Raw genomic sequence first — 26,657 nt, forward strand, 5'->3', positions numbered from 1 at the left:
TTCCGTTTTAGGTCATTCTGAAAAACATCACTACTTTTAAAAATTAAACTTTATTAAAATTAGTACGTGTTGAACAGTCTTGGTCATCACATGGTAGGTTTTAACATAATATTCGTATGGACGTACTGTAAAACATCCTTACTAAGAGACAGATCAGAAAAATATTGCCCAAAGTGCAAACAGATATTAAACAAACTGAGTTTCACGGCTGTGATGACAGCATTTTTCATTTTATAGTTAAAATCGTCCAAAGCAGCAATTTTTCTGGACAGAGAAGGAACTTTGTTCAGTTTGTCCAAGTTCTGTTTCAAGTGAACCAATGAAGTAATAATAATCGGCATGTCTTTCTGAACGATTCCGTACTTGTCTTCTTGTAACGATGCTACTACCAAGTTGGAAATTCCTTGACTTGCCCAAATTATAAGTTGTCCGTTCCCTAAACATTTTTGTACGTTTACTTGTGGTAGTTCGCCGAAGAGGAAATTGATACCAAGGACATTCTTTAGAAAATTTACGCTCTTGTCTACAGTTTCGTTGAAGTTTTTCTGTAGAGAGCTCACCGTGGTGGAAGGAATATTGTGGGACACATCCACGACGTTTAAGAAATCGCTATAAGCTGACATGTTCCGTAGGTTTCGGTACTTCAAACACTTATCAGTGGGTGACTGGAGAGTTATTGGAGAAAATGGTTGAATCGCCTCCGACTGTTTCTTTGCTTTTTCTTGGGATAATGGCACATCGGTGGACCTTTTCAAGAGGTCCGTATAATCGGAGAATAATTTCACGATATTTTCCACTAGGCCATTCCAGTTATGGGGATGTCCACCGGGGTTGGACAAGGTGAAAAATAATTGGCGACGTAATGGAGACCACTTTGACAATAAAAATAAGTCTAAACAGGCGAGGTTTTGTACAATTGGCAAGTTTTCGATATTCAGCGCGTCTTGTAAAGTTAAAACATAAACGTTATCCTTAACCAATGGAAATTGGATACTTTCTGTTAAATACAGGTAAAAAAAGAATCTCATTAGACTCATACTAAAGAAATACAACGTGGAAAACCACCACAAGTATACGTAAGTAAGCAAACTACTCTCCCGAGAGGCCTTGTCTAAATTAACTATAAACATAAAATGTTTTTCTAATTGGTGTCCCCAAATATAGTACAAAACAACAAAGTACATGGTGGGCCAAATTGACTTAGTTAAACTCTCCTTAAACAATGACGATATGCTGGAACGAAATTGTAAAAACTTTTTCTGCTGTATAACAGGAAACATCAGTTGTTTCGTGGACATGTAAACTTTAACAAAATAATACAGCCCCGTCCAAAAACCACCAATTGTGAGAAAAAAAGTGTCTTCAACCAAACAAGACTGATTAGTTTTACAGGTCATTAAAATTCCATTATCACTATCGATAATAACAAGAAGTTGCCAAGTTAATGCACCTCCTATTGTTCCATAAAGTGAAAGCAGTAAAAAATTGTGTAATGAAAACACTCTAAAAAACTTTTGAAAACGAGTTGAACAATAGGAAGACATTAGTACATAATCCTTAGCACAAACTAAACACTGGGCGAATATTATACATGAAAAAATAATCACAAAGATCCATGTGCTCAAATACGTGAAAGTTTTGACAATCAAAGACAACCAGAGAACTGGGTGAAAAACATTAACATTTGCTATAATTATATAAACCAAAATTATGACTATTTGAGAAATTATACTGCATGCTACAGCTCGGGCAAGTTTTCCAACTAAAATGTCCTTAAAACTAAACGTTTGCGGAGTTACAAGACTCGGGTTGAGGGTTGGAGACTGCATTTTTGGGGGAGGCACCTGAAAGATGTGAATTTTTCAGCGTGATAATTATGTTGTTACGAAAAAATTAAACTCACTTGAAATCTGTATCCAAAGAAAAGTAACTTTTTAAATCAGTCTTGGAACGACAAACATTTCAAATCTGACACTTAACAGGACCGGTAAATTTAGAGGTTAGATTACCCGCTTGCCTGTTGCTACCAACACAAGTTCTCAAATCCCCTGTTATTTCAAAATAGAGCGGTGAAAAAATTCAGCTAAACATTTTCCCTACTTTTCATATCATAACCGAAATAAATTTGTTATTAGACAACACTTGCAAAAAGTTTATTTCAAAACAATATAACAAACATAACTTCAAAACAAAAAAATACATATACGTACATATAGATAACTTCAATATTAAATATTTAGTAAAGAATTCACTTATTGTTGCTGCAAGCAACTTTCTAAAATATCCATAATTGCCCTGCAATTATCATTTACCAAAAATTTGGGATTGCGGACATATACACGTTTAATGTAGTTTAGATATGATTCAGAATTCATTTCTGCAGTCTCCTTTATAAAATCTTCGGCGTCAGACTCATGTGTGTGCGCTGGCTTTAATAATATATTGGAGATTATGTTGATTTTTCTGGAAGTCGCATCCTGGCTCGACATGGGCTCGTTCTGATCTTTTCTTTTATAGGAATCAGGCTTACGTTTTTCGCGTTTTTTAGGTATTTCGAAGGACAATGAGGCATTTGTCGATGCATCTCTATATCCTTTCTTTTTAGATCTTTCTGCTGCAGCTCTTTTCTTTTTTTCCATAGATTTACGCACTGCAATGGCAAACGGTTCCATTGAAGACGAGCTAGAAGGAGAAATGGCAGGCTTTTTCCCTGCCGACAAAGTTCTAGCTATTTTGGCGTTTCTCCTGGACGTACGTATCTCGTCCTTCAATTCATTATAAATATCATCGAATGTCTTGGAACCTCTTTTCTTCTTTTTCTCAATCTTAGTGATTTCAATCTTTTTTTGTGAATTACGTTTAATGAAATTATCTTTATTTAGCTTCTTTGGAATTTCTTTCTTTGGTGTACTTTTACGCTTTGTGTACGATTTCTTGATCTTCTTCGTCGCGTTAGCAGATCCTGAGTAAATTTGGATAATATTAGGCTTAAGTGGACTCGCCTCATATTTCTCTTTCACTGAATTGTCGAAATCAAGGAGAAAGGTGTTATTCAAGTGGGAAAGATCATCAGGATTGTAAAGTTTCCTCTTGGACGGCTTGTTTATTACCTGACTGGTATTTTTAATATTACTTCCTTGTTTCACCGGTAATTTTGTTTGTGCTTTCTTCTCAATAACTTCAGACGTCTCCAACTTTCGTTCTACTTCTACTTTCGTAGAACGTGGAGTTTCTTTTTTTTTTACCGATTTATCAAGAGCAGTGGCAATATGCGAGAGATCCAGGTCTGGAGTAGCATCAGTTGCAGCAGTTTTGTTGGGACTAACTTCTTTAACGCTTGGTTTCTCTAACTTTGAAGTAATCGCATTATATTCGCTTAGGGTATAAATTTTGTCATAATCATTAATTTCTTTTTTTTTGGCTGCAGTACTCGGAATTTTAGTTGGAGAGACAATCTTATCGACAACATCTGTCTTTTTTGCTTCTTTAGGCTTATTTTCATTTTCTTTTACAGTTTCTTGACTGCACAAAATTTTCAAAAGTCCGTCGACAGTATTAATTGGCTCATCGTTTTTAACAATAGCTTCGGAATTCTTACTGCCCTCTTCATTTTTCTCACTACCATTCATTAATAATTCAATGCGTTCTTCAACAAACATTTTTGGATCAGTGTTATGCGCACCGATGGAAGGTGAAACCACAGGAGATTCTTCTTGAATCATCTGAACCTCTTGATCTTGTTTTAAGAGTTCTACAAACCGTGGAGTTTCCGGTTCCAGTCTGTGTTCTAACCATTCCATTACTTTGGAAGTAGAGAAGTTAAGTACCGTTTCTGGAACTTCAAATTGCTCGATTTCCTTCGGTAAGTTGGTACTTAGAGATGCGGTGACGTTCTGCTTGGTAGCCTCGTGGTTCCTACTTTCCACTTCTGGTAATTCAAAAAGTTCTACAGCTCCTTTTTCTATGGTAGTAGAACGATTTAAGTCACACTGAGGAATTTCTTTGTCAAAAGAATCGTTCACAATAACCGTTTCTTGTTCAAATATATTTAATTCCGAGCTAATCTGATTGTTGGTATCTGGTTCCTATAAAACATTCGCATAAACAATATTATTCAAGAACTGAGCATAACATTAGTAAAACCTTCTGATAAATTTCGTCGTACCTTTCGTTCTGCGAATCGAGATATTTTCATACTAGGTTTCTCGGAATCATAACTTTTTATTTTGGAAATTTTACTGCGCTTCAGATTCAGTTGAGATTTTCTTCCAACTACGGAATCATTGAAGGACTAAAACCAAAAAATTAAATTTTGCCAGGAAAAGTTGCAATGCTACCAGAGGGCTTGACGATTTGTTCAAATTTGATCTGCCATTTGATCGAACACAAATTTTGGATTTCTTTCGTAATATCACCAAGTCGTCTTTGCGATATAATTCAGATTCCGCATCGGAAAGAGTAATGCACTGGAATTGGTAAATTAGGAGAACAAAAAAAGAAAAACATAATGTTTACTGAAATATGTTGCTTCTCTTCATTGTCTTTGGAATGCGTTAAAATTGAATCATTCTCTTCGTCCGAAATAATTATGAACGCGTCAGTAGCCGGCTGTAAAAAGGATTTGTTTAACGCAAACATTTATGAGATAGATATCATTCATTACCTTCGCGTAATCGTTGGATTCCTCTTTGGCTGAAGAGACTTTTTTGCGCTGAACAAAGTGGTCAATAATGGGGCTTGACAAATCAGTGTCGCTTTCCTGCTGAGAGCAATTTATTACAATAACAAATTTAAATCCAATGGAACATTACCTGTTGCGGAGAAATATTTAACGAAACGGCTGAAAATGTATTCCCAAATAACTGCGGTAAAACTACTTCCACAAATGTTTGGAAACGCCCTGATGATTTAGAGACACATATTGAAATATTGCGAAGTTTATCACATTTTGACGTAGCAAATAGACTCATATTTGAGGCATTCAGCAAGAGGGATACGTTTAAGACGTGAGTAAGACTATCGTATTTAAAGAATTTCTCGACCACGTCATGAGCAGAAAATGACAATACTTCCCAAGTTGAAGAAGAAGTGTACAGTTTAATATCTTCAACAGAAAAGGCATATTTCTGACAACAAAAAAAAGAAATTTGACTTTGTAATAAATTAATATCCAACCAAATATCATGAGTGTTGGAAGCGCCCTGAAAAAAACACGTCATTTATCATGGAAGAATTAATACTTTCTACTTACTTCAAATTCAATAACTGAGCTAGAATCAATCTCTATCTTGGTACAGTTAATAGAGAAAATATTTGATGAAAACTCATTCAATTGATCTAAGATCATTCTAATGTTTTGGTACATATCAGACTTATAATCGGAAGCAACTCCTTTCAAAGTTTGCAAAAAATCTTCATCAATGCTAATCAGACAACCATGCCTAAGGAATTTTAGAATAACTTCAATAATAACAGCTTGAGTTTCTATGTCTGAAACATCCTTTACAATCCTGCATAAATTTGGACTACAATAAATAATATTATTTATGTATATAAGCAACTTGAGAGATAACTCACAATGTTTTATGCTTAGTTGCTAATTTTCTCATAACTTCTGGAGACACTTTGTCTAACAAACATGAGTAAACCCTTAAAAACTCTTTTATCTGAGAAACACTTTTAGTATCCACAAGCGCATCTATTATTTTTCGAAGCTTGAGCATAATTTTTTCATGAAGTTCAGCCTTTTCTACCACAAACTAAAAAATCTATTAACACAAGAAATAAGTAAAAAACAATTACCAGAAACTTCCCGAGAGCCGCTCGAACAGTAAATTGCTCAAGAGGACTGAGTTCTTTAGTTTGGCCATAATTACTCAAGAAAACGAAATATTTGACAACACAGTTAAGAAAAAGCGAAATCTCATAATCCTCTTTGAGGTTGATATTGGAAAATTTCTCGAATAAGTTAGATAAGTTTGTCACATGCACTTCTGTAATGTTTTCTTCAATGTCCTGAAAAAAACTTGCATATTCAACCCAAAAGAAGTTTTCAAAAATGTTACCAATGTGTAAGTGACCACTCTGTTGAACAATGATGAAATATCTTTGAAATCCATTTTATGTACTCACTCCGCGAGGACAAAATTTTACATCACTTTACTTTTAACAAACAAAATTACACAAAAAAGCTTTTATAAGAAGTTTCAAATCTGTCAACGACATTAAATTTGGTAAAATAACATTTGACATTACCGACAATTACGCGGTAAATTCAATTGACCATCCCGTTGTTGACTTCTTGAGGGTGGATTTTCTAAATTCACTCCCCGAGAACAAAATTTTATATCACGTTTTAGAAACGCACAAAAACAGAATTAGAAAAAAACTCAAAGAATCTTTCTACGAAAACAATGTTGGTAATAAAACATTTGATATTATCGGCAGGAACACGCCAATATTTAAAACCTTTCTCATCATTTATTTACATAAGTTTCAAGTTTTGAATAACACAGATATCATACAACAATTTGTCTTGTAGTCGATTCCACACAACAGCGTGACAGCTTTGTATATTTCTCAAGTAATTTCTCAACTTTTCTTCAGAAGCGATGACTGTCCCATGCGATTTTAAAAACACACTTAGATATGACTCTGCAAGTTCAAAGTTCCTATTTGATTTCAACATAAATTCGATACATTTGAGGAATTGTAACATGACTCCAACCGATCCGCCACCTTCAGGTGCCAACGATTTAATTTCAAAGTCGATAGTTGATGGACTAAAACTCGTTAATTTCTCTATTATTTGGCTAAAATCGTCGACTTCTTCCGTTCTGGCCAACATTGTTCCAAATTCTGTTAAATTTAACAATGAAGTAAGTGTTAACAATTTGCTGGCAGAATCAGATTCTGGTTGAGTCAAATTAAATTGGAAATTTAAAGATGCGACAGTTGGTAAGAAAAATGGTGCTGCTTTTGGGGCTTTCGGTGGCGATTTGGGTTTATTTCGTTTCTTAATCACATCCAAGTTGAGCAAATTCTGCCAACGAGAAGCCGCTAAACCTGACAGTGTCACTAAATCATGACTTATTTGCTCAGGGGATTTAAACTCCTCAGGATCTTCATAAATTTCTTCTTCCTCTTCTTTGCTCTCATTGAGACATTCAGGGAAAGACACCAACTGTGGCTCGTCGGTCGGATTCAGAGCTTTCAGTGTTAATTTCGAATAAATTGAACGATTTGTCCACAAGTAAATCCCTAAATAGTCGACATGGGCTGTGGCCAGGGCTTCCCCCGTCGGTGACAAATTCAAAGACACACATGCGACTTCTGTCGCAAATTGGTCTATTAACTGGCACGATGGGATGTCCCATGTGCGGATGGTACAATCCATGGAAGCTGTAATCAACCATCGAGAATCTGGACTGAATGAAATGTCGGTGATTTGAGCCGTATGACCCACAAATTTTCGGACGATTCGTCTTGTGTCTACGTCAATTATGTAGATATCGAAGTCTTCCAAAGCCGCGGCCAACATTGAACTTTCCCGATGGGCACGGAAAAAACTAATTGGTTCTTCTAGCGTTAAGACGGTGAGAGGATCCGCACCTAAATTTGATTTGTTATTAAAAAAAATTAAAAAAAACGATTACCTTTGTTTTTGAATTTCCAAAATTTGATTTTACAGTCGCTACTTCCGCTGATGGTTAACTGGTTTAAAGAGTCGACAGCAATGCCTCTTACTGACGACTCGTGGGCTTTGGGAGTCCCGTAGGAATCCCTCCAAATTCCAGATTGAATATTAAACCTAGACAGGAGTTAATAAAATTTTGTACCGGACTTTAATTAAATCCTTACCTATCAATATGTCCCGTGTTATAGCCAACAACCACAAAGTTCCCACAATGAGTGAGACACAGAGTCGTGGCAGCAACATCTTGAAATCCATTCGCAGCAGCGTTTTTCTTCTGAAACCGTTCTGGTAACAATTTTAATTCTCCCATTTTTAATTTGTCATAGGACCAAGTAGTCACCAATGGTATCCCTAAATGAACAGCAGCTATGTTATCCCATTCTTTTTCACGTGTTGTTTCTGAGGTAAAATGGGTAATTGGGGGCATAATCAAAGGATCTTCTACACATCTTCCACGTTTTTTGGAGACTTTTCTGTTGTAGGACGCTCTCCCTAGGCTTTTGTTAAATTGTTCCGTTTGAGTGTTAAATATTCTTAGAGTAGAATCACCAGCTGAACTGAGGATGTTTTGTCCATTAGCACCATGAAATCTGATGAAGGATGGAGGCGCGGAGTGCCCTGTAAAGAGATATTTTATTAAATTTGTTGAAGAAATAAGAAAGAATAATGGGAGTAAGATAACTCACATCGCAAAAAATGAATTACATAAACTTCCGACCAACTAAAAAATTATTAATACATAATCCTTAAGTAATCGACTGTTTAATCCTCAAAACTTAAAAACTCAATTTCAGGAGTCACAACAAAAAATGATGTGATTTTAATTCAGAACCAATAAGAAAATTGCGCAATCTTAAATTTCAAGATAAGCTAGTTTCTACTTAAAATAATACTTTAGAAATTGTTAAACCAACCAACAAAGTATTGTGAAAAAAGATGTTGCATACCCTCTCGAATTCTCAGAAGTCTGGCGCCCCCGTCAGTCATATCAAATATCCACATTTTCAAAGTGTTATCTGGCGATGATGTTACAACAACTGGTTCATTTGGAAGACATACCATTCCAGTAACACTACCATTGTGGGCTGATAGCAACTGACTAGCCACACGTCGTTCCTCCAGATCCCAGAAAACCACATGACCCACAACACTCCCAGTTGCCATAACAGGAGTGCCGTCTGTGCGAAAAGCGATTGAAGTAACCAGCCCCCAATCCTGCATAAACTCCATAATAGTTTCGTCGAATTTTAAATTGTGCAAAATTATCTTTCCATTAGCTAAGCCCACAGCTACAACATCAATAGCTGGAGCTTGTGCTAAACAACTAATTGGGAACTTCCACCCTTTGAATGAATAAATTAATTTGAGATTGTTTATATTCCATAACTGCATCTCTCCTTGTTCACTCCCAAATAAAATCTTATTAATATAAGTACTGGGATGTAAAATCGTTGTGATTTGAAACGTTTTATTACTAAAAGTCATTTCCAGAAAGACAGTCTCTTCTTTGATGTCCCACACGCGCACGCTGCTATTCTCGTCTACTGATATCAAATGAGCCCCAAAAGGTAACATTAGATGCACTGGTTTCCGATGACTTTTATACACGTGTTTAAGTTCAGTGCCTCTTCTCCACGCGTAGATTTCGTTCCCACAAGCTGTGTAAACGTGAAAAGCATCCGCTGTCATTGCTGTTATATCCTCTGGATGTAAGCCCCCGACACTCAATAACCCGAAATGGGAAACACCGTAAGTGTGGAACGATTTTCCCACACATGTTACAATTAAGTTTTCTTTGCGACTTTTTATGTAACGGACTTGAAGAGGGATGTGGTTGCTGACGTAGCCGAGGCTCCGACAGGGGGTAAAGACTTTGCTCCCTTTGGGCATTTCCACTTTTAAACGCACTAAAACATCGGACGTAAACACCCAACACGTGCCGTTTATAGTTGAGGTTAGAGTAAATGATTTTTGACATGACAGGTGTCAAAAATGTGTTGGCTGCACTGATTAGTTTCATTTGATTTTGGATATTTTAAAATCCTTTATCGGGTATTTGCTAATTGACAAATCAATTACGAATATTGATTTCATCTTATCTCTTCCTTTAGTAACTCCCAATATTTACGAGTGTAGGAACTTATGTAATTTAGTTGACACAATTGACAGTTGTAAGTTGAAGTGGCACTACTGTTTCCCCTAACCCCCAAGTCATTGTTTGCTTTTTTTACTCATATTACGTACCGGTGCAAATAATTCTCTAAATTCATAAATTACGTAAAACGCACAGTAAACATGACTCGTTTTTATTTATTTATACTTATTTTTTCGCTGTTTGGGACCTCCTATTGTTTGGAACGTGAAATGACAGTGAGTGTGGAGCCCCGGAAAGAGGATTGTTTCTTCCAAACTGCAAAGCTTGGTGATGTCGTAGACTTTGAATATCAAGTGATAGACGGGGGCCATGGTGACTTGGACATTACGTTTCATTTAGTGGACCCCAATGGTCGAATTCTCGTCGCTGATTATAAGAAAAGTGAAAATAATCATCGTGTGGATGCAACTGTGGCTGGGGACTACAAATTTTGCTTTGATAATACTTTCAGTTCCTTTAATACAAAAACTGTGTTTTTTGAGCTAATTTTAGAAGGAGATGATAATTCTGAGTGGAGTGACGTGGACACAGATGGTCTAAGACCTGAAGATGTCTATGAAATGAAAGTTCAAGACATTCAAGATGTTATATCCAATGTTAGAAACCATTTAACTAAAGTGCGTCATATGCAGGAGATGTTAAAATCTTTAGAAGCCAGAGACAGGAATGTTGTTGAAGAAAACTTTTTCAAAGTTAACACGTTTTCTATGGTACAAATTTGTACCATGATTGTTGTGGGGTTCATCCAAGTTGTGATGGTTAGAAGTTTGTTTGATGATAATTCTAAAGTGCACAAAATATGGAAGAACTTGAATAAATAGTGATTTAAGTTTAAACAACAATCTCTAGTTAGTATTTATATTGTCTATAATAAGGATTAAATTCCACAGTACATTAGAAGATTAGAAACCAAAGTCAACCTAACTGTGCCATGATGATTAAACCTAGTCAAGTGTTTTGTTTGTTTGAAGTGGAATTTAATCAACTTGAGCAATAAATATGATATTTTGTCATCCTTTATTATGTTCATACAACTTTTAAATTACCAAAACTTTCAAATTGAATAAAATCACATTTTTATGTTCTAGCTACTGTTGTAATCCAATCCTCTTTGTGTCCAGGCTTTGTATAAACCTTAACTTTTGGTTTCTTCCTGTGTCTTCTAACTGAAGGTTCTATTATATTACGTTTCTGCATACTCTTAAATCTATCTGCCAACAAATTTCCTTCCTTCTTTAAATTTCTCAAATTTCCTGCAATGTCTGGTCCCAAATTAAATTCTAACTCTGTTTCCTCGAATTTCATGGCGCTCAACCGTTTGGGCTCTTTCTTCTTCATCAATTGTACCTTTTTACGCTTCTCCCTCAAGATTTTTGTTTTAATTTCATTCTTATCTATGTGTTGATTTAGAGTTTTTAAGTTGTGGAGATCTGATGTTTTTTTCTTATTAAGTTTTGCAGCCTTTCTTGCCATCTCCTCCAACATCTGTTCGCGCTGCTTTCGTCGCTGTTGGAGTGTTTTCTTCTTATTCTTTGTAGGAGGATTTATAGCTTTGTATTCACCATCATCCCTTTCATTTTCCGCATTGTTGGTGCTGGGGAGACCTTGCGACATTTCTTGGAGCCACATTGACTGTAATTTTTTATAAGAAATTGTTGGTATTGGTAGTAAAACTTACATCTCTTTTATTTGCGGTTACTTTGCTAAACATGTCCCTTGTGACGCGGTTAAGATGTTCTTCTTCCTTGATGATTTTTATTTCTTTTTCTGCAATGGTTTTTAGGAGATCTTGGTGGTCGTTAAAACTTGGATTATAAGACATTCCAGGATGGGGAATTTCAATAGTTGACAACACAGTAGTTTTGGGTCTTTTGGGGTTCTTGATGGTTTTTCTAGATTTACCAGTACCCACTAAATTATGTTTTACTGTGCTTTTAGAAAACCAACCATTTTGTTCTGCTAACTCGTCTTCTAAAATGTGAATTGAAGATGTGATTACTTTAAAAAAAACTTACCATTAGTCCAAATATTTTGAACAAACTGTCCCCTTTTGGGTTCATTTTCATTTCTACTATCATTTACTTTGTGGTCGTGGATCGCTTGCAATTCTCTATGTTTTAAAATGCCTTTTGCGCGATTCTCAGCCTCTTTCTTTTTGATCAACTCATTTTTCCTTTCATCTTTGCTTCTCACGCGATTTCTGCAAATTCAACAATAGTTAAAGAACGACTGTTACCACAAATAACCACCTTTTTTTAATTGGATCAGGAACCTTAGTGTGGGGCTCCAACAAAGCAAAACATTTAGGAGTAGACAAGAATTTTAATTTTTTCCTTTCCTTTGATGAATGGACCTGTTCAGAAGGTTTAGTGTCAACTTGAAACAATTCGTCGTTGCGCAGAGTCTCAAGTGGAGGCCTAAAATCATTTTTAGTCGTACTGGAGAAACAATAAAAATGAGGTTACCCTAATCGTTCTTCTAAACGTTTGTCTTCCAAAAAGTCGTCAACGTCTGTAATATTCACATGTTTGCGCCAGGAAAGTTTCGACTTTTTCGAAACACGTTTCTTTTTTGATGTAACTTTCATTTTGTTGTCAACACGTGTGAAAAAGTTAACCTCAAAGTGAGATTTGACAAATGACAGCTTTTAAAATGACAAGATAATGTATAATTGGTTGCCTATCTCCACGGTTTCTAATTTTTAAAACGATTTAATGTAACCATTTCGGCCGATTTTACATCATAAAGGTAATAAAAGACGCTGAAGTGATCTAAAAATCATTTATTGTAAACATCCAACAGAACTGAGACTATAATATAGAAAATACAAATGAATTTGCATATCACAAAGGTTATGTTAAGTGATAGAATAAATTGTATGGCTACTTTACACTCAATACATAATTTACAAATCTCCATTGAGCAGTTTCTTATCATACAAGAATTCACCAAGAGCTCCATGTTGGGACATGAACTTATCAAGAGTGGATACCTTGCCAGCTATATCTCTTTGTCCCTTGTACTGTTCTTCAAGGAACTCTCCTGTCAAATAGTCCACCAAATGGTAATCATTTGGTTGTTCTTCACATGTTGCAATGACTCCTTTAATTTTTTTAGTGACTGTGGCTTCAAGTTGAAGAGCATCTTTCAAAGCCTCCAATCCAGATTCCCATTGTGTTTTATCAACACCAATCTAGAATTAGTATTAGGTACAAAAAGTGTCAAAATTTGGGGGCCCACTTACATATGTCTCAATCAGATTGCTGACGTCAGAGATAAGTTCTCCTCTCATCAAAAGGTAAGAGATTAACTTCATGGCATGTTGTCTTTCTTCAGAGGCAGATTCAAAGAACATTTTGGCAAATCCTGGTCTGTTGACCACGTCTCGGGAGAAGTAAGCCCCCATGGATAAATATTTCATGGCAGCACCGAGTTCAGCTTTAATTTGAGCCCTCATGCTCAAGATGCAAGGATCAACCATGTCAGTCCAGTCTGGATTCGTTTTGATTTCTCTAGCGGTGTGGGAACCTGTTCCACAAATTTTTAATTCGAATCGAAATCCACAAAATAATAAACTTACATTGTAGTTGGTCGCCTGTCGCAAGGACGAAAGAGCCCAAGAATAAAGCAGCAACAATCAGCTTCATTTTATCTTGTATTAAGTGGAATGAACACAATTGTTTATCAAATGAACGGTCTATAGTCTGCCTTTACACTCACTGGTGCAGAAGGTGACTATGGAAAAAATCAAAAGTACAATAAAGCGATAAACGATGTTTTTACGCAGTCCAAACCAAGTTTGACGCCGCCTCCCTTCTTAAAAACACGAATTCTACTGGGAATTTCCTGCCCCTCCAACCTTGACAAGGCACTTTCTTTGTTTTGGGGGGCATCAGATGTGCGCTGTGGCGTTTTGCGCTTGTCTTTTAAGACCAAAATCGCGCACTAATGCGCAGTTAAAGGACAAAGTCTGTTTTTTGCCCAGTTTTGTGTTATTCGTGATTACGCTGGCGAGATACCAGGTATGATTATTTAGAGTTTTCAAGCTGTTATTGTCTACTATTAATTCAGAAATTATTTTGTGTTTAGGGATCATGAAGGCATTCGCTATTTTCGTTGTTTTCTTCGTCGCCGGAGCCTCGGCTTTCGATTCCTGCTATAAGAAGGTCGATGAGGCCTGCTCACAACCTAGCACGAAACCTCGTAAGTAATCACGTTATTTATTTCAGTTTGTCTGCAAAAATAGACACTAGAATGGTCAGCTTATCAATTGTTGTGCTTTGACCTTATTTGTTTTGATATAAACTGAATATTTGCTGCAATATCAGTGTTAAGTTGCAATCTCATCACATGTTTAAGAATCAGATGTAACCCTTGACGATCCAACCAAATTATTTTAGATGGTACAAAATCTTTTATCGGTTTTTCATTAGTGTTCTTATCTTGTTTGTTTAACACATTGTAGCATGCAGTTTGAAGTACCCCACTTCTGAAATTGATATTAAGTTATAGGTGTCTTAAATTTCTTCATTAGAAGGGCCTACATTACGCTCCAACATATTTTTTGGTACTTCGTATTCCTTCTCCCTATATTGCACGTATTCTTACTTGTTGGGTGTTTTTTTTTCCATTCCAAATTATCCCATTGAATCGATTCATTTCCTTTTCGGTATCTTCATTTTGGATGGTTCATATTGTCAGTACAATTCCATTACCTCATTTTATTCTACTTTCATGATTATCCTGTTGTTGATTCTTTCCTGAATAATTCTGTCGCCTATATTTGATTACTCAATTTCTGTTACTCGAGTTTTACTAATAAGATAGTAATTGTAGCCTTTGCAATTCTGTTTCCATTGTTCTCTAGCTATTCTAAATAAAGCAATCGGTCAAAAAAAAAACATAAATGTTGTTTCAGCCACAGTAACAATTAATCTGTCATTAATAAAACACCTGTAGATAAAAAATTGTTGACGAATATTACCTCTTTTGTCAAAGATTTATTTGGGACACTTGAAATCAATACAATAATTTTTATCAGATTGATTGTTTTCTTACAATCAAACTACATATTGTTGGAGTTTCTAAATGATTCAGATTACCAAAGTTCATCAGGTTTTTCCAATATAAACTGAATTTGCGTATAATATAAAAAATTCAAATTACCCGCTGTGGATTAATATGGAAAACCAATCGCAAAATTATGTGGGGTAGCCACATTGTTTTCTAAATGAAAATGAAAAGAAAAAAATAACGAAAATTATCATTGAATTGTCCAATATCAACAGGAAGACGCGTCAGATAACTTTCATGTTTGTCAAAGCTTTAATGAGTAACTCACAATAATATCATAAAGGAAACTAAATTGCAGATCATTGACGCTACGATAAATTTTAAGAATTCATATAAACAGGAAATGAACTAATGATTCTTTCAGCATTCTTGGCTTAAGTCGTACTTAAAATCTAAATATGTTGCATTTATGATACATTTACTGTTTTTACTTACAGTGATGGCCCAGAGTAATGAAGATAAAATCATTGTTTCATTGTGTCTATTTTATCTAGAAACCAGACAGTAAATATCTAATTTCTAGATGTTTAAACAAAGCTTGTTTTTCACTGGCCGCAAAATCAAAGTTTAAACCTCTCTGAGACACGTACAAGATTTTAGATAATTACGTGTGTACTTCTAAAAACACTTGCGCCTGTTCTAAATTGTAACACTTTGATCTCATTTCCAGGTCTAGATAACGACATAATATGTAACGCCACTTACGGCCACATTAACATCATAACCAAAGACCTGATCAACTTCGCCAACAGCCACATCCTCCGATCCTTCGAGTACCTGTTGATGTCCACGCATTATGGAAATTACCAAAAGAATCGTGCCGGTTTCGAGAAATTATTCCGAGAATTATCCGATTCTAAATGGGAAAGTGCCATAGATTTGATCAAACATATTACAACTCGTGGTGGAGTAATGGAATTCGTTCCACCAAAATCCCTCAATGGAGTAGAAAAATCCAACAATGTTTTTGAACTCTACGAAATTCAAAGCATTGCCAAAGCTTTGGATACAGAAAAGCAATTGGCACTTGAAGCTTTTAACGTGCATAAAGAAGCTAGTGGAAGGAGTCAAGGAAGACATGACCCGGAAATTTCCTCGTACATTGAAAAGGAATACGTGCATGGCCATACTAAGACCATCCGTAAACTTGCAGGCTATGTGACTGATTTGAAGTCTATGTTGAGCGGACCTGATGGATCCTTGGCGTTGTTCTTATTCGACGAGTATCTGCAAAAGCAGTAAAGTGAAAATTTTCCTTTAATTGTGTCTAGAACCGATCATTGTGATAGGTACATATTTTCTACTATAAATTGTGTTATGATAAATAAAAAGTGAGTTTACCACGTGTGTTCTATTTTTTAAAATAAACAAACAGCGTGAATGTCTCGAATTATAAAAAACTGGGCTGCTATTGTTGGATGCATCGTGAAGGTCGAATGTTGTTTTTACCTTATTTTAGTATTGCGACCATTCTGTGATTTAAAAATTAGGAATTATAGTTCTTCTGCTGAAGTAATAATAGAAAAAATAGTGAAATTATTCTTAAATTATTATTAAATAATTTTTTTATAATATTTTTTTGGGTTCAGACGAGGTTTTCAACAGACTTGAACTTTTAAAGTCCACGTTATTTATCATGTTTCTAGCTCAATTTAAGAAATCAATCAATTTTCACTTTCCTTTTAATGAACAAACTCTAGAATATGAAGTGCAAAACACTTCAGGTGATCAATCTGATTTTAATTACATTGAAACACCACCAATCATTTTTCTACATTTTGACCACTCGAGCAAGTATTAAGTTTTGGTTCCATTGATTGGTTGACGCGATAAGTGGCACACAATTGAACATCGTAATTGTTATCTTTGATGTCTAAATTGAATATTCGGAACATTTATGGGATGAATGTTGAAGTTGCAAAGTCAAATTTCGATTTCGATCGATGGCTACTAAATTTTTATATAAATGATAAAATTAATTTTATGGTGAAAAACGAGATAACGAACGCAAAATAAGTGGTGTTGTTCAATTATCAAATGTTAAATGAACAAAGACTTGAAATATTTTCTCTAAAAGCAATTAAACTAAGTGGATGGTTAATTATTTAGTCAGAAACATTTATAAACTAGAGGAAATTACAAACATTAATTTCTCGATCCGAATTTCACCTCTTCCCGTGTAACTGACAGATGAAGAAGGTCATGTTCATGCTAATTTTTTGCCTTTAGAGGAGTTGATCGTAATATTTCATTAAAGGGCATAGTCCACAAGCAAGTATAGCTTTAAAGTGTTTATTTATACAAATTAAATAAAATTTTGCACATACAAGTTTTCTGACGAGACAGATACACGTGAATTATCAATGTTTTACGTGACTTTTGCTAAAACTCGTGCTTAATTTTTCAAAAATATCTATCTTTTTTAGAAACTTGCTTATATTTGTTGGGATACTGAACAGATTAGAATGAAATTTGATATATTTATAGATTTTGATATGTTCTTTCGGGTAACGTCAAATCTAATCGATTCTAAATATTATTTTCCACAGTCTTGTAATGTAATTAATGCTTAAAAGTAAGTTTCATGATATGAAGAGTTTAATAAATATGTAGTTTTACAATAATGTGTCCACAGTGCTACCAACATCAAAATATTTCCTCGCGTCTTACGAGTATTATTAGGAGTAATATTTTTTAATAATATTTATTCCTGGGCTTATTATCAAAAAATTTTCTGTTGTAAAATCTTTAAACATCAACAATAAACGACAACAATAAATACTTTATTTCAACAGTCATAAATTACTACTTGAAAACCAAAAAAATAATGAAAATTTAATGTTTTTGGTACAAAATATCTATAACTATTCATACATTTTTAAAACGCACTTGGCGTACGTCTTGTTTATCGAACCAATGTCAGTAGAACCGCCATTTTCTTGCTTTAAATTGCGCAATACGTAGATATAAATAATAACAATTTATTGTATGTAAATACAAATCAAAATTTGCAAATTAGTCCATAGCAAATTCAATTTCGTTCAAGGTTTAATTCTTTTAGCATTATAAGATGTTTTTAGTTCCTTGATAAAATTCTGCAGATTGCAACAGTTTCCAGGAAAAAATTTCGTATCATGGAAAATACCATATTCCGTTGCAATAAAATTTTATACTGCGTTCTAAATATCTCACTAAAAAGTCGCCAAATATTTTTTTATTATTACATTTTGCCAACAAAGTTGCTTCATAATTTCCATTAATCAGTAATACGTGACTGATTCAAAATAGAGATAGAGCGAACAATCAGTGTCTTACAATATTGTCAGGGATTCGTTGACATTATGAAGTATTTGTCTACTTCTGCTTTTTAAAGCGTGATAAGAAAGAAAAAAAGAATAAATCATTAAGAATAAGTATACATAAAGGTAATTAGTTGTTAACATTATTCGTTCTTCAAAAAATGATATTAGAAGTTTTAAAAATTCTTACCGAAAGTACTAAAATACACGAGTACACGAGGGTTCATTTTGTGCCAAGTTTGGTATCAAAAATAAATCTGCTATTTTTGATACAGGAATTTTTAGTCTGTTTCAATTATCAATACTGAAATGAAATTACCACCTGAAAATGATGTTATGGAACTTGATAGTTTTTATATTTACATCAGGTGAAATTAATGAAACCTCGTCGAAGATAAGCCTGTTGCTAGGGCGTTTAGTTGTACAAATTTTCAATGATTCGAGTTTGACCAGTTGCACTGGTTTTCGTTCAATTTTGCTTACAAAATCCTGTTTAACTATTTGCTTATTAGCATTTAGTTCGTCATTAACAGCGCATGACTTGCACAACCAGAAAAGATGATTAAATTTTAAATTTTGTGTTAACAAAACCTCAACTGGAAGATATCATTTTTCAATGAGCTAGCAAAAAATGCTGTGAGTAAAAATATCAGCTGGTTACTCCCAATGACCGATTCCCATGCAAGAGATTCTAGGAACTCTTGATAAACTAATCACGCGCGTCTTACTCAGCAATTCTGTAATATTGCCATAGAATTTGCTATGTAAATTAGGTTACCATCGATTTCTATCAAATGAACGCATTTGAACTAAACGTAGTTAAAAGAAATTTTTTGTTTTTCTTATCTCTTATTTTATTTCAATACTGTAGACTGTAGGTGTTGATAGGAAGCTACTAAATAATGAATAATTGTTGCCACGTGCCATGCAAAAAGATATCCGACACTACTTAACATATTTTGTAGTTATTTTTTATTTATTAATGTTTCAAAATTGTTTTAGAACTCAGGGGACAACAATGGACAGTAACAATAAATTTCACCTAAAAACAGAAATTATTCTAAGCTCTTAATTAATATTTTTTCAGTTTTCAAGTAAAATTTATTGAATTCTTTTATTTTATTCTCTAAAATAGGAACCAGAGAAATGGTCTGCATAGGTATAAAAAATGATAATTAAATTGTGCAACGTTATTGTTTCGTTTTTAGTCAGACCTAATAATAACAGTAATTCTAACCATATTATTTTATTGGGAAATGAAGATTAGTATAAACTTTGTCGTAAACTTAAAGTAAAGTAATAATATAATAATCAGCAGAACAACAGATAATTTTTTGCTCTATTATTGCACTATTTATTTATTAGTAGACTTTGATCAATGCATTTATTGTTGGATGAAGTCACGAAGTTATTCAGAATTAACATGTGAATTAGAAATTTGATCATGTTAAAATGATGGACGCGCTTTTATATTATGGCTGCAGATGTATGCATTTTGTGGAAAGTCTATCCACTTTGTGAAATGACGATAACACGTGATGAAAAAACAGTATTTCTCAATCTAATATCAATATGTTGCTGATGATTAGTATTATAGATTGTAGTATAATTTCTGTTGTTTGAAATATTTATTTTCAACACAACAAAAGATTACGATTATGCAGCCAACAATATAGAAGTAAACTTTGGGTAACATACTAAAATTAAAAATTATAAATAATAAATTAGGAATTGGATAATTCAATAAAAAATGGTAATCTATATTTAACAATTTTGTTTATAATGATGAAATTTGATATATTTTCTTTCAACCTATGGCACCTGCACCCATATTCTGTAGGTTTAGCACATAAGGGAAATTTACATATCTTTTTTTTTTAACATGAGCCCCAATAAATTTGATCTAATGCCAAAAGCAAACAAACATGTACGTAACTTACTGTTGTGTTTGCTAATCAGTTTCAGTACGTTTTATTTTTATTTACAAGTTTTTACTTTTTAGGTTAAGTTAATTAAAACGTTTTTATGTCTAACGTCCTGAAGCACCTTAAAATGTCGAAGATCGACACGAATTTGTTGAAAAGCAAATTCCGAGGCTCTCTTTTAGGCTCTTTATTAGGAGACTGCCTCGGTTCCCCTTATGAAGGCGAAACCATAACTGCCGGCGAAAAAATCATCATTCAGAAATATTTCGATGGACTGGAATCCCCCGATCTGAAAGGTATATTTTATAATTTTCTTCATAATTAGAATAATGGAATTTCAGGGCCCTTTAGAAGTTACACTGATGACACTGCTATGATGAAATCAGTGGCTCAATCACTGATCACTCAGCCTGAGATAGACTACAAGCACATGGCAAAGTTATTTGTTAAAGACTATTTTCAAGAACCTAATCGTGGATACGGACAGAATGTAGTCGACGTTTTTACCAAGTTGAGAAAAACGAAATTTGAGGATATTTATAAACCAGCAAAAGAACAATTCAATGGAAGTGGCTCTTTTGGGAATGGGGGCGCCATGAGAATCGCTCCTATTGCGTTGTATTTCCACAATGATTACAATTTGATGATTGAGGCGGCGAAGAAATCTACGGAACTTACACACTCAAATTCCTTGGGGATTCACGGGGCTGTTTTACAATGTTTAGCGGTGCACCAAGCGTTATTAACACATCCTAAAGAAGAGATTAAAATTGAGGCTTTTTGCCAGGAGCTTATGAAGAAAATTAAGGCGTTAGAACAAGAGGATGATGATGGGTGAGTGAAAACAACAAGAAAGGCGTTATTACAGTTAAAACCAAACAGATTAGGGCTAGACGAAGTGCATCCCTATGAAGATAAAGTAAAATTTGTTCAACATTTTCTCAACACAAAATACCATGAAGAGTTGGATGAGGAAGTTATACAGAATTTGGGTACTTCTATATTAGCGTACGACTCAGTTCCCACAGCGCTTTATTGTTTCTTGAGAGCGATTAAAAATGATATTCCAACAGTAAAAGTGAGATTAATTCATGTTTAAGTACTGTTTATGTAACTTGAAATTTTTAGACCGACAACGTTTTTAGAAGGACTATTCAGTATGCTATTACTTTGGGAGGTGATACAGACACCATAGCATGCATGGCGGGGGCTATTGCAGGGGCTTATTTAGGCGAGGAAGCCATCAATACTCATATGGCTAAACAGTGTGAAAGTTATGAAAAAATAATAGAAATGGCAGATCAGTTACATGATATTGTTGTGAAATAACAATTTGTTTCTTTGTTTTTTTTACTGATGGTTTTTACAGTCTTTTGTCCACTATTTTGGGGTATAAATAAATAACAAGAAGAAAAATTGATATTCCCGCTGATTTTTGAATTTGTTTTGTGCAGCCGCGTGTAGATGTCGCTGTATCAAACGACGCTCCCAGCTGACTTGACCTCCCAACCTCCAAGTCAAATTTTGACAGTTCGCCCAAGCGTCGGAACGCAAGGTACAAATTGAATAAACAACAATTTCCTGTTGTTAATTCCGTTTCTATTTCAGTCTACGAAAGTTTCGCATCGAATTATTGAAATATAGCTTGCAATAGTGAATATTTTAGTGCGGTGTTTATAACCGCGCCCAGTTTTCCGTTTTAGCAGTGTCTAGTAAATTTTGCCACCATAGGCCTGTCAGATACAGCGTTGATGGACATGGTTGTCTCAAATCTGCAACAACAACGTGCTACAACAGAGCAGCTTAGACGCGAAGCTGCTATTAAACGGTTACCAGTGTCTTTGGCTGTAGCTGATATCATTAAGTACATCACAGAACATGAGCAAGATGATTGTCTCCTCGTCGGATTTTCGAGTCAACGTGTTAATCCGTTTAGGGAGAAGGCCCCCTGCACTTTATTGTAAAGTGGGAAGTGACATGGAAATTAGGTTAAGAGCTTTATTCTAATTTTAGTAATGTCTTCAGATTATGTAATCTAAGTTTGTAAGCCTGTAATCTATTAATAATAAATTATTGTACGAGCATTTCGTGACCTGTTTGTATTAGGAATGTACAGGCAAAAATGGGTCATGAAAAAGTTGATTTTGTACTAATCATCCTAATTACATCAATTTACCCATAATTAGCGGATTTGTAAGTAAAACTGCACGTTTAAATCGTATTTACGAAATTCTTGCGTTTAGAAAAACGATTCCTTTTTTGTCTAGACTAAAAAGTGAGGTTATGTAATATTTTTGTTTATTTAACGAATTTTCGATGATTCGAAATCTGATTTTCCCTTATCTCATTAGGGAACGGGTTTAAGTGAAAGACTAGACATTTTGAACGTATTTACTTTACTCTACTCTTCAAAAAACTTTTTTTGTAAACGAAAAGGTGAGGTTACAAAGTCTGTTTTTGTTAATATAACAAAATTTCTCAAGATTTGTTTTCGAACATCTCTTTATTTCGTTGTAGTAAGGGGTGAAATGAAAGTCGATGATTAACAACTAAGTTTATTGATAAAATGTATACAAGTATAGGTTATGTTATTCAGCTCATAAAAACTATGAAGGTTTAATAAAAACACATGTGTTGTCGCTCTTGTTAGTGAATTTCGAACGGGAATACTATTTTGAAATGAAACTACGAGCTACAAATCGTTTTATCACAGCTAAGGTAACTGCATAATTCACTAATAAGAGTTTTTGAGTATAAACATGAACGATACAATGTGGGGGTGATTATATAAATGTCAGGGTTTGTGAGACGTGCCCGTGAAAAAGTTCCTATTGTTGCGTTGTTAGAATTTTGTGTCGACCAACGTTGCTTGGTGTTAATGTAAACGTGGCTGTGCAGTGATTGAGCAATTGGGTTATGCCAGGACAGTAATTTATTGGCAAATCAGTCTTTTCAAATTTTTGGGGTATGTGAGGCAACCCTACAAAGCAATTGTTACTACCAATTCCACATTCCAAAGAACTTACGTTTCAGAAGGGAATCTCTGGCATATCCAGACTGTATCAGTTAGCCTCCCCTGACTCTGCCTCCTTCTCTTGGTAAAGTCTCAGCAAATCCATGGCGTCCTGAGCTTGTCTCTTCTCACTCAGAAATCGTCCAGACGCTTCCTTCAGTTGTTCAAGGAAAATCCTGTCTGGAAAAGTGATATCAACTAGAGAGTCAGGGTCCATGTCTGCTAACAACTCCAGCTCGGCGCCCCCCAATAACGACACATGACACAAATTGTGTCGTAGCTTCCCCACCAACCCCACTAATTCTCCACCTCGTCCATCGTCGGTTTGATCGGAGGTAAGGCGACATGGGGGCGCCGGAGGCATCCACTTCTGTCCGTCGTTCAGGACCATAAGACTTGTATGCGGCTCAAGTGTCGCGAAGTATTCTTCGTCGTCGATTTCGGTGCCATCGGATTCTAAGACTACGGTTACAATGCCGGAAACGCTGAGCTTTTCGAGAACTTTAGAGGTTAGGTCTTCAAGACTGGTTGCCACTACACCTTTACGAGTTTCGCGTGTGGAATCGGTAATTTTGAATGGTTTGCCCTGTTGGATGTCTGCATCTTCCATCGTATGCGGCCACTGTTTACATTTAAGCGGTGGTGTGCGTACTTCGCCGGTTCTTTGTTTGAAATGGGGGTTGCCGCCCTAGCCACCACTCTACATGCATGTCGTTTGGTGGGGCGTATGCGCATGGCGTGCAAAGGGTCAACCTCGGTCATGTTGCCCGATCAATATGGGGGCACAGGGCCGAATTCGCCCTCTGCATCTTGCAGGATTTGCATCGGCGGCAGGACTATCACCAGCTTATCGACTCTTCGGCTTTTCAAGCACACTCCTGAGTCGCAGATTCACGGATCTTTATTTTGACATAATACATTTTAAATGTATCTAAAATTTCTAATTAATGACCTTCATGTTAAACAGAAGTAATTTCTGGTTCTGAACTTTAGAATAATTAATATTAAAGCAATGTTTTTTATTTTTTTTATGGTCAATAAGATTCTTCAAGAATAAAACTATGTTTAAGGAGGCCTTGAAATTTGGTACATAGTTGGTAGTACCGTCTGTTACCCTGAAAAGTTAAATCCGAACAGTGCTACCAATATGTCAAAATAATACAAAGCCTTTTACATGTTTTTCAGAGCCCGTCATCACCTTTCTTGCAACTTGGATGACAGATGAAATAATCAGTTTTTTTGTTTTTGAAAATAAAAGTCCCATTTGTGCTATTCTAAAACACTGAAGGAATTGAATGAGTGTTATTCAGCGAACCATTTTGTTAATTTTTCAGGTCTGAATAAATATTGACGAACAGCGCCTCTTCCAACTATTTAATCGCCTGAAAAATATGCGAAAAGTGGAGAATGGACTATTAGTTCAAAACTAAAATGACATGCTAAATATTAAAACAAATAAAATGACTTCTATTTGGACAAAAAATAAATACCGAATTTCATATTGTTTTAATAGAACTGAGTCAGACCACCTTCTACTCCTCATTTATTTTGAATACCGCATTCCAAGGTCATAATTTGTGAAAATTGTGGAGCTCTACGGCAAATTTGAGAAGATTTATCCATTGAATTGAACATAAACGAGTACTGGAACACCCAAAGACCTGTTCGTGATTGTTTTCAATACATAAATCCTCTTAAATTTGTCGTAAAGCTCCACAATTGTCACAAATTATGACCTTGAAATGCGGTATTCAAAATAAATGAGGAGTATGATGATAACACAGTGTATCAAAAATTCAAAAAGTTGTTGTTTCTCTGAATTTTCGTTTTGTTTCTGATAAATTAGACTTACACTGCCTGATTCAGAAAATACCAACTATTTTATCGAGACATCGATTTTAACAACAGAACTTTAACTTTATTTTTTTCTGTTTTACCTATTCTGGTGTAGAAGATAAATATATAAAAGAGCTTTGTTATAATTTGAATCACACTGTATTGTTAAATTATGATTAATTTTAATGAAAATAATAAATAAAATACAAATAAAATCAATTTCTTCAAAAATGGAGGATTTTTCTTCCTTTTCACCGATGTGTAGAAGAAGTGTCGCGCGTTAAATTCCATACCTAGGTCTCCTATTATGTTGATGTCCCATTTGCTGGGTGCACCTACTAGAAGCTTGTGGCTATCAGTAGAACATATTGTTATAATTATAACAGTTTTAATAACACAAAAAACTAGCTGCCAAAATTGATAAAAACAACAAATTTTGCATACATTTTCTTAAATATTTTTTCTAAAATTGATAGTTTTGATGAATGAACACTTAAAACATGTTTAAACTAATGTATTTAATCGGAAAATAAGATGAAATAAGGAGGGACAAATTTTTGTTGCACTGTGTAATTAATCGTCGTTTTTCGTTGTGTTGGTACCTTCAATCAAGCGCTACCACCAGATTTTCAATCTCAACGTTTCCAACGTCGATCGATAATTCCGTCGGATAACGTATTTAAAAGTTCTTTTCGTTAAAGAAAAATACGGTAGATAAAAGATGATTTGAAATGATCGTATTATACTGTAATTACTTTGAAACTTTGAACCCAGTTACCGGGTAGGAAGCAGGTCCGTAGCTCGGTTATTGACCGTCTGGATGTCAAAGTCAAAATTGCTCTCTTCCCACCTCAGTTCGCTCACCTCTTGTTTAAGATTATGTAAAATGTGGTAAAATGGTGGATGCGCCGGGCAAAAAAAAAAAAAAGTCCATTTCTCTCATTGTAGACACAACAATTATATTGCGAAATGAGTAGAGGACGGACCCGGAAATTAATTTGTCTGTGAGCAAGTGACACTGAAAATTTAACTTTTTGTCACAACATGGTGGATGCGCCGCGCTAATTTTCGGTACTTTTTTTCCCCCAGTCCGACCCTGATTCCTTGGCGCTCTCAGACACAAAAACGAACAATAGCTATTAGTTAATCCATGTGGAATATTAAAGCAATACCTGTGAGGTTCATCTAACTTAATTAGCTTTTGTGAATTAACAAAACTTTACGTCGTGTAATTATTGTTAGTAAGAAGATAAATCACGCCCAGTTTCCCAGGAAAGTATTTTTTTAATAATCATGGTGCGTAAAAGAGCGACGCAGCAGAATATAAACCATAATAAAAAGAGATTAAAATTGTTTTTGTATTAGCGTTTGTGTATGCTTCCTTCGTGATTAATTCGTTTTCATAATGCTTCTGTGGCCGAGCAATATGAAACAACTGTCCTATTTTCTCTTGAAAGGTATTGGAGTGATAAATTGTCGTAGGACAATAAGAATTTCAGTCTAAGACTCGATAAAGAAGAAAAAATTCTAATTAAATACCTAGGAAATAGCTCAAGATGTCATTTTTGCCACCATAAGAAGCCAGGCAGCTGAAAGGCATTGAATAGGAGTTTTTACAGATCATAAAACTTGTTTCTTTTTATTTAATTAAGAACGGAAT

General features: G+C 34.9%; 10 protein-coding genes across 14 annotated transcripts; 4 read left to right on the forward strand and 6 right to left on the reverse strand.

The window, feature by feature from the left end:
• Positions 1–31: 31 nt before the first annotated feature.
• Ndc1 (Nuclear division cycle 1) lies at positions 32–2,027 on the reverse strand. Its single transcript, XM_088040110.1, has 2 exons — positions 1,904–2,027; positions 32–1,844 (listed from the first exon to the last, which is right to left on the reverse strand). The coding sequence occupies exon 2, from the start codon at positions 1,827–1,829 to the stop codon at positions 87–89; it is 1,743 nt and encodes a 580-aa protein (XP_087896236.1). The 5' UTR covers positions 1,830–1,844; positions 1,904–2,027; the 3' UTR covers positions 32–86.
• Positions 2,028–2,103: 76 nt separating this feature from the next.
• On the reverse strand, positions 2,104–6,477 carry LOC148172842 (uncharacterized). The gene is made up of 14 exons (XM_088039801.1): positions 6,469–6,477; positions 6,368–6,402; positions 6,266–6,316; positions 6,183–6,212; positions 5,803–6,106; positions 5,578–5,759; positions 5,252–5,525; positions 4,812–5,201; positions 4,664–4,759; positions 4,516–4,608; positions 4,338–4,466; positions 4,166–4,291; positions 2,340–4,085; positions 2,104–2,295 (listed from the first exon to the last, which is right to left on the reverse strand). The coding sequence occupies exons 1-14, from the start codon at positions 6,475–6,477 to the stop codon at positions 2,104–2,106; spliced, it is 3,657 nt and encodes a 1,218-aa protein (XP_087895927.1).
• Positions 6,461–9,667, reverse strand: LOC148172843 (WD repeat-containing protein 36). The gene is made up of 4 exons (XM_088038618.1): positions 8,644–9,667; positions 7,861–8,314; positions 7,656–7,810; positions 6,461–7,611 (listed from the first exon to the last, which is right to left on the reverse strand). Exons 1-4 carry the CDS (start codon positions 9,584–9,586, stop codon positions 6,485–6,487), a joined length of 2,679 nt encoding a protein of 892 aa, XP_087894744.1. The 5' UTR covers positions 9,587–9,667; the 3' UTR covers positions 6,461–6,484.
• A 35-nt stretch (positions 9,668–9,702) lies between these two features.
• opm (transmembrane emp24 domain-containing protein opossum) lies at positions 9,703–10,938 on the forward strand. Its single transcript, XM_088038621.1, has one exon. It carries the CDS (start codon positions 9,992–9,994, stop codon positions 10,670–10,672), a length of 681 nt encoding a protein of 226 aa, XP_087894747.1. The 5' UTR covers positions 9,703–9,991; the 3' UTR covers positions 10,673–10,938.
• LOC148172845 (ribosome biogenesis factor Nop53-like) lies at positions 10,850–12,514 on the reverse strand. Of its 2 annotated transcripts, none has more exons than XM_088038620.1 (5): positions 12,317–12,514; positions 12,101–12,268; positions 11,867–12,051; positions 11,530–11,819; positions 10,850–11,483 (listed from the first exon to the last, which is right to left on the reverse strand). In XM_088038620.1, exons 1-5 carry the CDS (start codon positions 12,436–12,438, stop codon positions 10,929–10,931), a joined length of 1,320 nt encoding a protein of 439 aa, XP_087894746.1. In that variant the 5' UTR covers positions 12,439–12,514; the 3' UTR covers positions 10,850–10,928. The 2 variants fall into 2 exon arrangements, with proteins under 2 accessions (XP_087894746.1, XP_087894745.1); XM_088038619.1 differs by having other exon boundaries at positions 11,530–11,822; positions 12,317–12,513.
• Positions 12,515–12,618: 104 nt separating this feature from the next.
• LOC148172846 (ferritin heavy chain-like) lies at positions 12,619–13,693 on the reverse strand. The gene is made up of 3 exons (XM_088040144.1): positions 13,432–13,693; positions 13,096–13,379; positions 12,619–13,044 (listed from the first exon to the last, which is right to left on the reverse strand). The coding sequence occupies exons 1-3, from the start codon at positions 13,496–13,498 to the stop codon at positions 12,757–12,759; spliced, it is 639 nt and encodes a 212-aa protein (XP_087896270.1). The 5' UTR covers positions 13,499–13,693; the 3' UTR covers positions 12,619–12,756.
• An 83-nt stretch (positions 13,694–13,776) lies between these two features.
• Fer2LCH (ferritin 2 light chain) lies at positions 13,777–16,267 on the forward strand. Of its 2 annotated transcripts, none has more exons than XM_088040143.1 (3): positions 13,777–13,873; positions 13,923–14,054; positions 15,595–16,267. In XM_088040143.1, exons 2-3 carry the CDS (start codon positions 13,946–13,948, stop codon positions 16,164–16,166), a joined length of 681 nt encoding a protein of 226 aa, XP_087896269.1. In that variant the 5' UTR covers positions 13,777–13,873; positions 13,923–13,945; the 3' UTR covers positions 16,167–16,267. The 2 variants fall into 2 exon arrangements, with proteins under 2 accessions (XP_087896269.1, XP_087896268.1); XM_088040142.1 differs by having other exon boundaries at positions 13,941–14,054.
• A 3,628-nt stretch (positions 16,268–19,895) lies between these two features.
• LOC148172848 (ADP-ribosylhydrolase ARH3-like) lies at positions 19,896–21,580 on the forward strand. 3 transcript variants are annotated; one of them, XM_088040140.1, is made up of 5 exons: positions 19,896–19,976; positions 20,226–20,444; positions 20,490–20,982; positions 21,031–21,226; positions 21,277–21,580. In XM_088040140.1, exons 2-5 carry the CDS (start codon positions 20,249–20,251, stop codon positions 21,475–21,477), a joined length of 1,086 nt encoding a protein of 361 aa, XP_087896266.1. In that variant the 5' UTR covers positions 19,896–19,976; positions 20,226–20,248; the 3' UTR covers positions 21,478–21,580. The 3 variants fall into 3 exon arrangements, with proteins under 3 accessions (XP_087896266.1, XP_087896267.1, XP_087896265.1); XM_088040141.1 differs by lacking the exon at positions 19,896–19,976 and adding an exon at positions 20,041–20,059; XM_088040139.1 differs by lacking the exon at positions 19,896–19,976 and adding an exon at positions 20,066–20,150.
• Positions 21,581–21,612: 32 nt separating this feature from the next.
• Positions 21,613–22,232, forward strand: Ggamma1 (guanine nucleotide-binding protein subunit gamma-1). The gene is made up of 2 exons (XM_088040147.1): positions 21,613–21,703; positions 21,757–22,232. The coding sequence occupies exon 2, from the start codon at positions 21,900–21,902 to the stop codon at positions 22,110–22,112; it is 213 nt and encodes a 70-aa protein (XP_087896273.1). The 5' UTR covers positions 21,613–21,703; positions 21,757–21,899; the 3' UTR covers positions 22,113–22,232.
• An 803-nt stretch (positions 22,233–23,035) lies between these two features.
• Positions 23,036–23,872, reverse strand: Drep1 (DNA fragmentation factor-related protein 1). Its single transcript, XM_088040145.1, has 2 exons — positions 23,175–23,872; positions 23,036–23,128 (listed from the first exon to the last, which is right to left on the reverse strand). Exon 1 carries the CDS (start codon positions 23,769–23,771, stop codon positions 23,211–23,213), a length of 561 nt encoding a protein of 186 aa, XP_087896271.1. The 5' UTR covers positions 23,772–23,872; the 3' UTR covers positions 23,036–23,128; positions 23,175–23,210.
• Positions 23,873–26,657: the final 2,785 nt, after the last annotated feature.

The sequence above is a fragment of the Gnatocerus cornutus genome, chromosome 6, assembly GCF_029298725.1.
Source record: "Gnatocerus cornutus isolate USDA-ARS CGAHR chromosome 6, icGnaCorn1.1, whole genome shotgun sequence".
Taxonomy (NCBI): domain Eukaryota; kingdom Metazoa; phylum Arthropoda; class Insecta; order Coleoptera; family Tenebrionidae; genus Gnatocerus; species Gnatocerus cornutus.

Bases quoted from the DNA above. Each gene is read 5' to 3' on its own strand.
- LOC148172842 (XM_088039801.1), bottom strand. The intron at 6,213-6,265 runs GTAATTGTCGGT...TGTCGTTGACAG, and splicing joins TGGTCAATTGAATTTACCGC to ATTTGAAACTTCTTATAAAA. The intron at 5,526-5,577 runs GTGAGTTATCTC...TATTTATTGTAG, and splicing joins GCAACTAAGCATAAAACATT to TCCAAATTTATGCAGGATTG.
- LOC148172848 (XM_088040140.1), top strand. From the start codon at position 20,249: ATGTCTAACGTCCTGAAGCACCTTAAAATGTCGAAGATCGACACGAAT. The intron at 20,983-21,030 runs GTGAGTGAAAAC...AAAACCAAACAG, and splicing joins GAACAAGAGGATGATGATGG to ATTAGGGCTAGACGAAGTGC. The intron at 21,227-21,276 runs GTGAGATTAATT...TGAAATTTTTAG, and splicing joins ATGATATTCCAACAGTAAAA to ACCGACAACGTTTTTAGAAG.
- Drep1 (XM_088040145.1), bottom strand. From the start codon at position 23,771: ATGGAAGATGCAGACATCCAACAGGGCAAACCATTCAAAATTACCGAT.
- LOC148172845 (XM_088038619.1), bottom strand. From the start codon at position 12,438: ATGAAAGTTACATCAAAAAAGAAACGTGTTTCGAAAAAGTCGAAACTT. The intron at 11,823-11,866 runs GTAAGTTTTTTT...TTCACATTTTAG, and splicing joins TCAAAATATTTGGACTAATG to AAGACGAGTTAGCAGAACAA. The intron at 11,484-11,529 runs GTAAGTTTTACT...AAAAAATTACAG, and splicing joins TAACCGCAAATAAAAGAGAT to TCAATGTGGCTCCAAGAAAT.
- LOC148172846 (XM_088040144.1), bottom strand. From the start codon at position 13,498: ATGAAGCTGATTGTTGCTGCTTTATTCTTGGGCTCTTTCGTCCTTGCG. The intron at 13,380-13,431 runs GTAAGTTTATTA...TTTGTGGAACAG, and splicing joins GACAGGCGACCAACTACAAT to GTTCCCACACCGCTAGAGAA. The intron at 13,045-13,095 runs GTAAGTGGGCCC...TACTAATTCTAG, and splicing joins GCAATCTGATTGAGACATAT to ATTGGTGTTGATAAAACACA.
- Ndc1 (XM_088040110.1), bottom strand. From the start codon at position 1,829: ATGCAGTCTCCAACCCTCAACCCGAGTCTTGTAACTCCGCAAACGTTT.
- LOC148172843 (XM_088038618.1), bottom strand. From the start codon at position 9,586: ATGCCCAAAGGGAGCAAAGTCTTTACCCCCTGTCGGAGCCTCGGCTAC. The intron at 7,811-7,860 runs GTAAGGATTTAA...ACTCCTGTCTAG, and splicing joins AACACGGGACATATTGATAG to GTTTAATATTCAATCTGGAA. The intron at 7,612-7,655 runs GTAATCGTTTTT...AATCAAATTTAG, and splicing joins TTGGAAATTCAAAAACAAAG to GTGCGGATCCTCTCACCGTC.
- opm (XM_088038621.1), top strand. From the start codon at position 9,992: ATGACTCGTTTTTATTTATTTATACTTATTTTTTCGCTGTTTGGGACC.
- Fer2LCH (XM_088040143.1), top strand. From the start codon at position 13,946: ATGAAGGCATTCGCTATTTTCGTTGTTTTCTTCGTCGCCGGAGCCTCG. The intron at 14,055-15,594 runs GTAAGTAATCAC...TCTCATTTCCAG, and splicing joins ACAACCTAGCACGAAACCTC to GTCTAGATAACGACATAATA.
- Ggamma1 (XM_088040147.1), top strand. From the start codon at position 21,900: ATGGACATGGTTGTCTCAAATCTGCAACAACAACGTGCTACAACAGAG.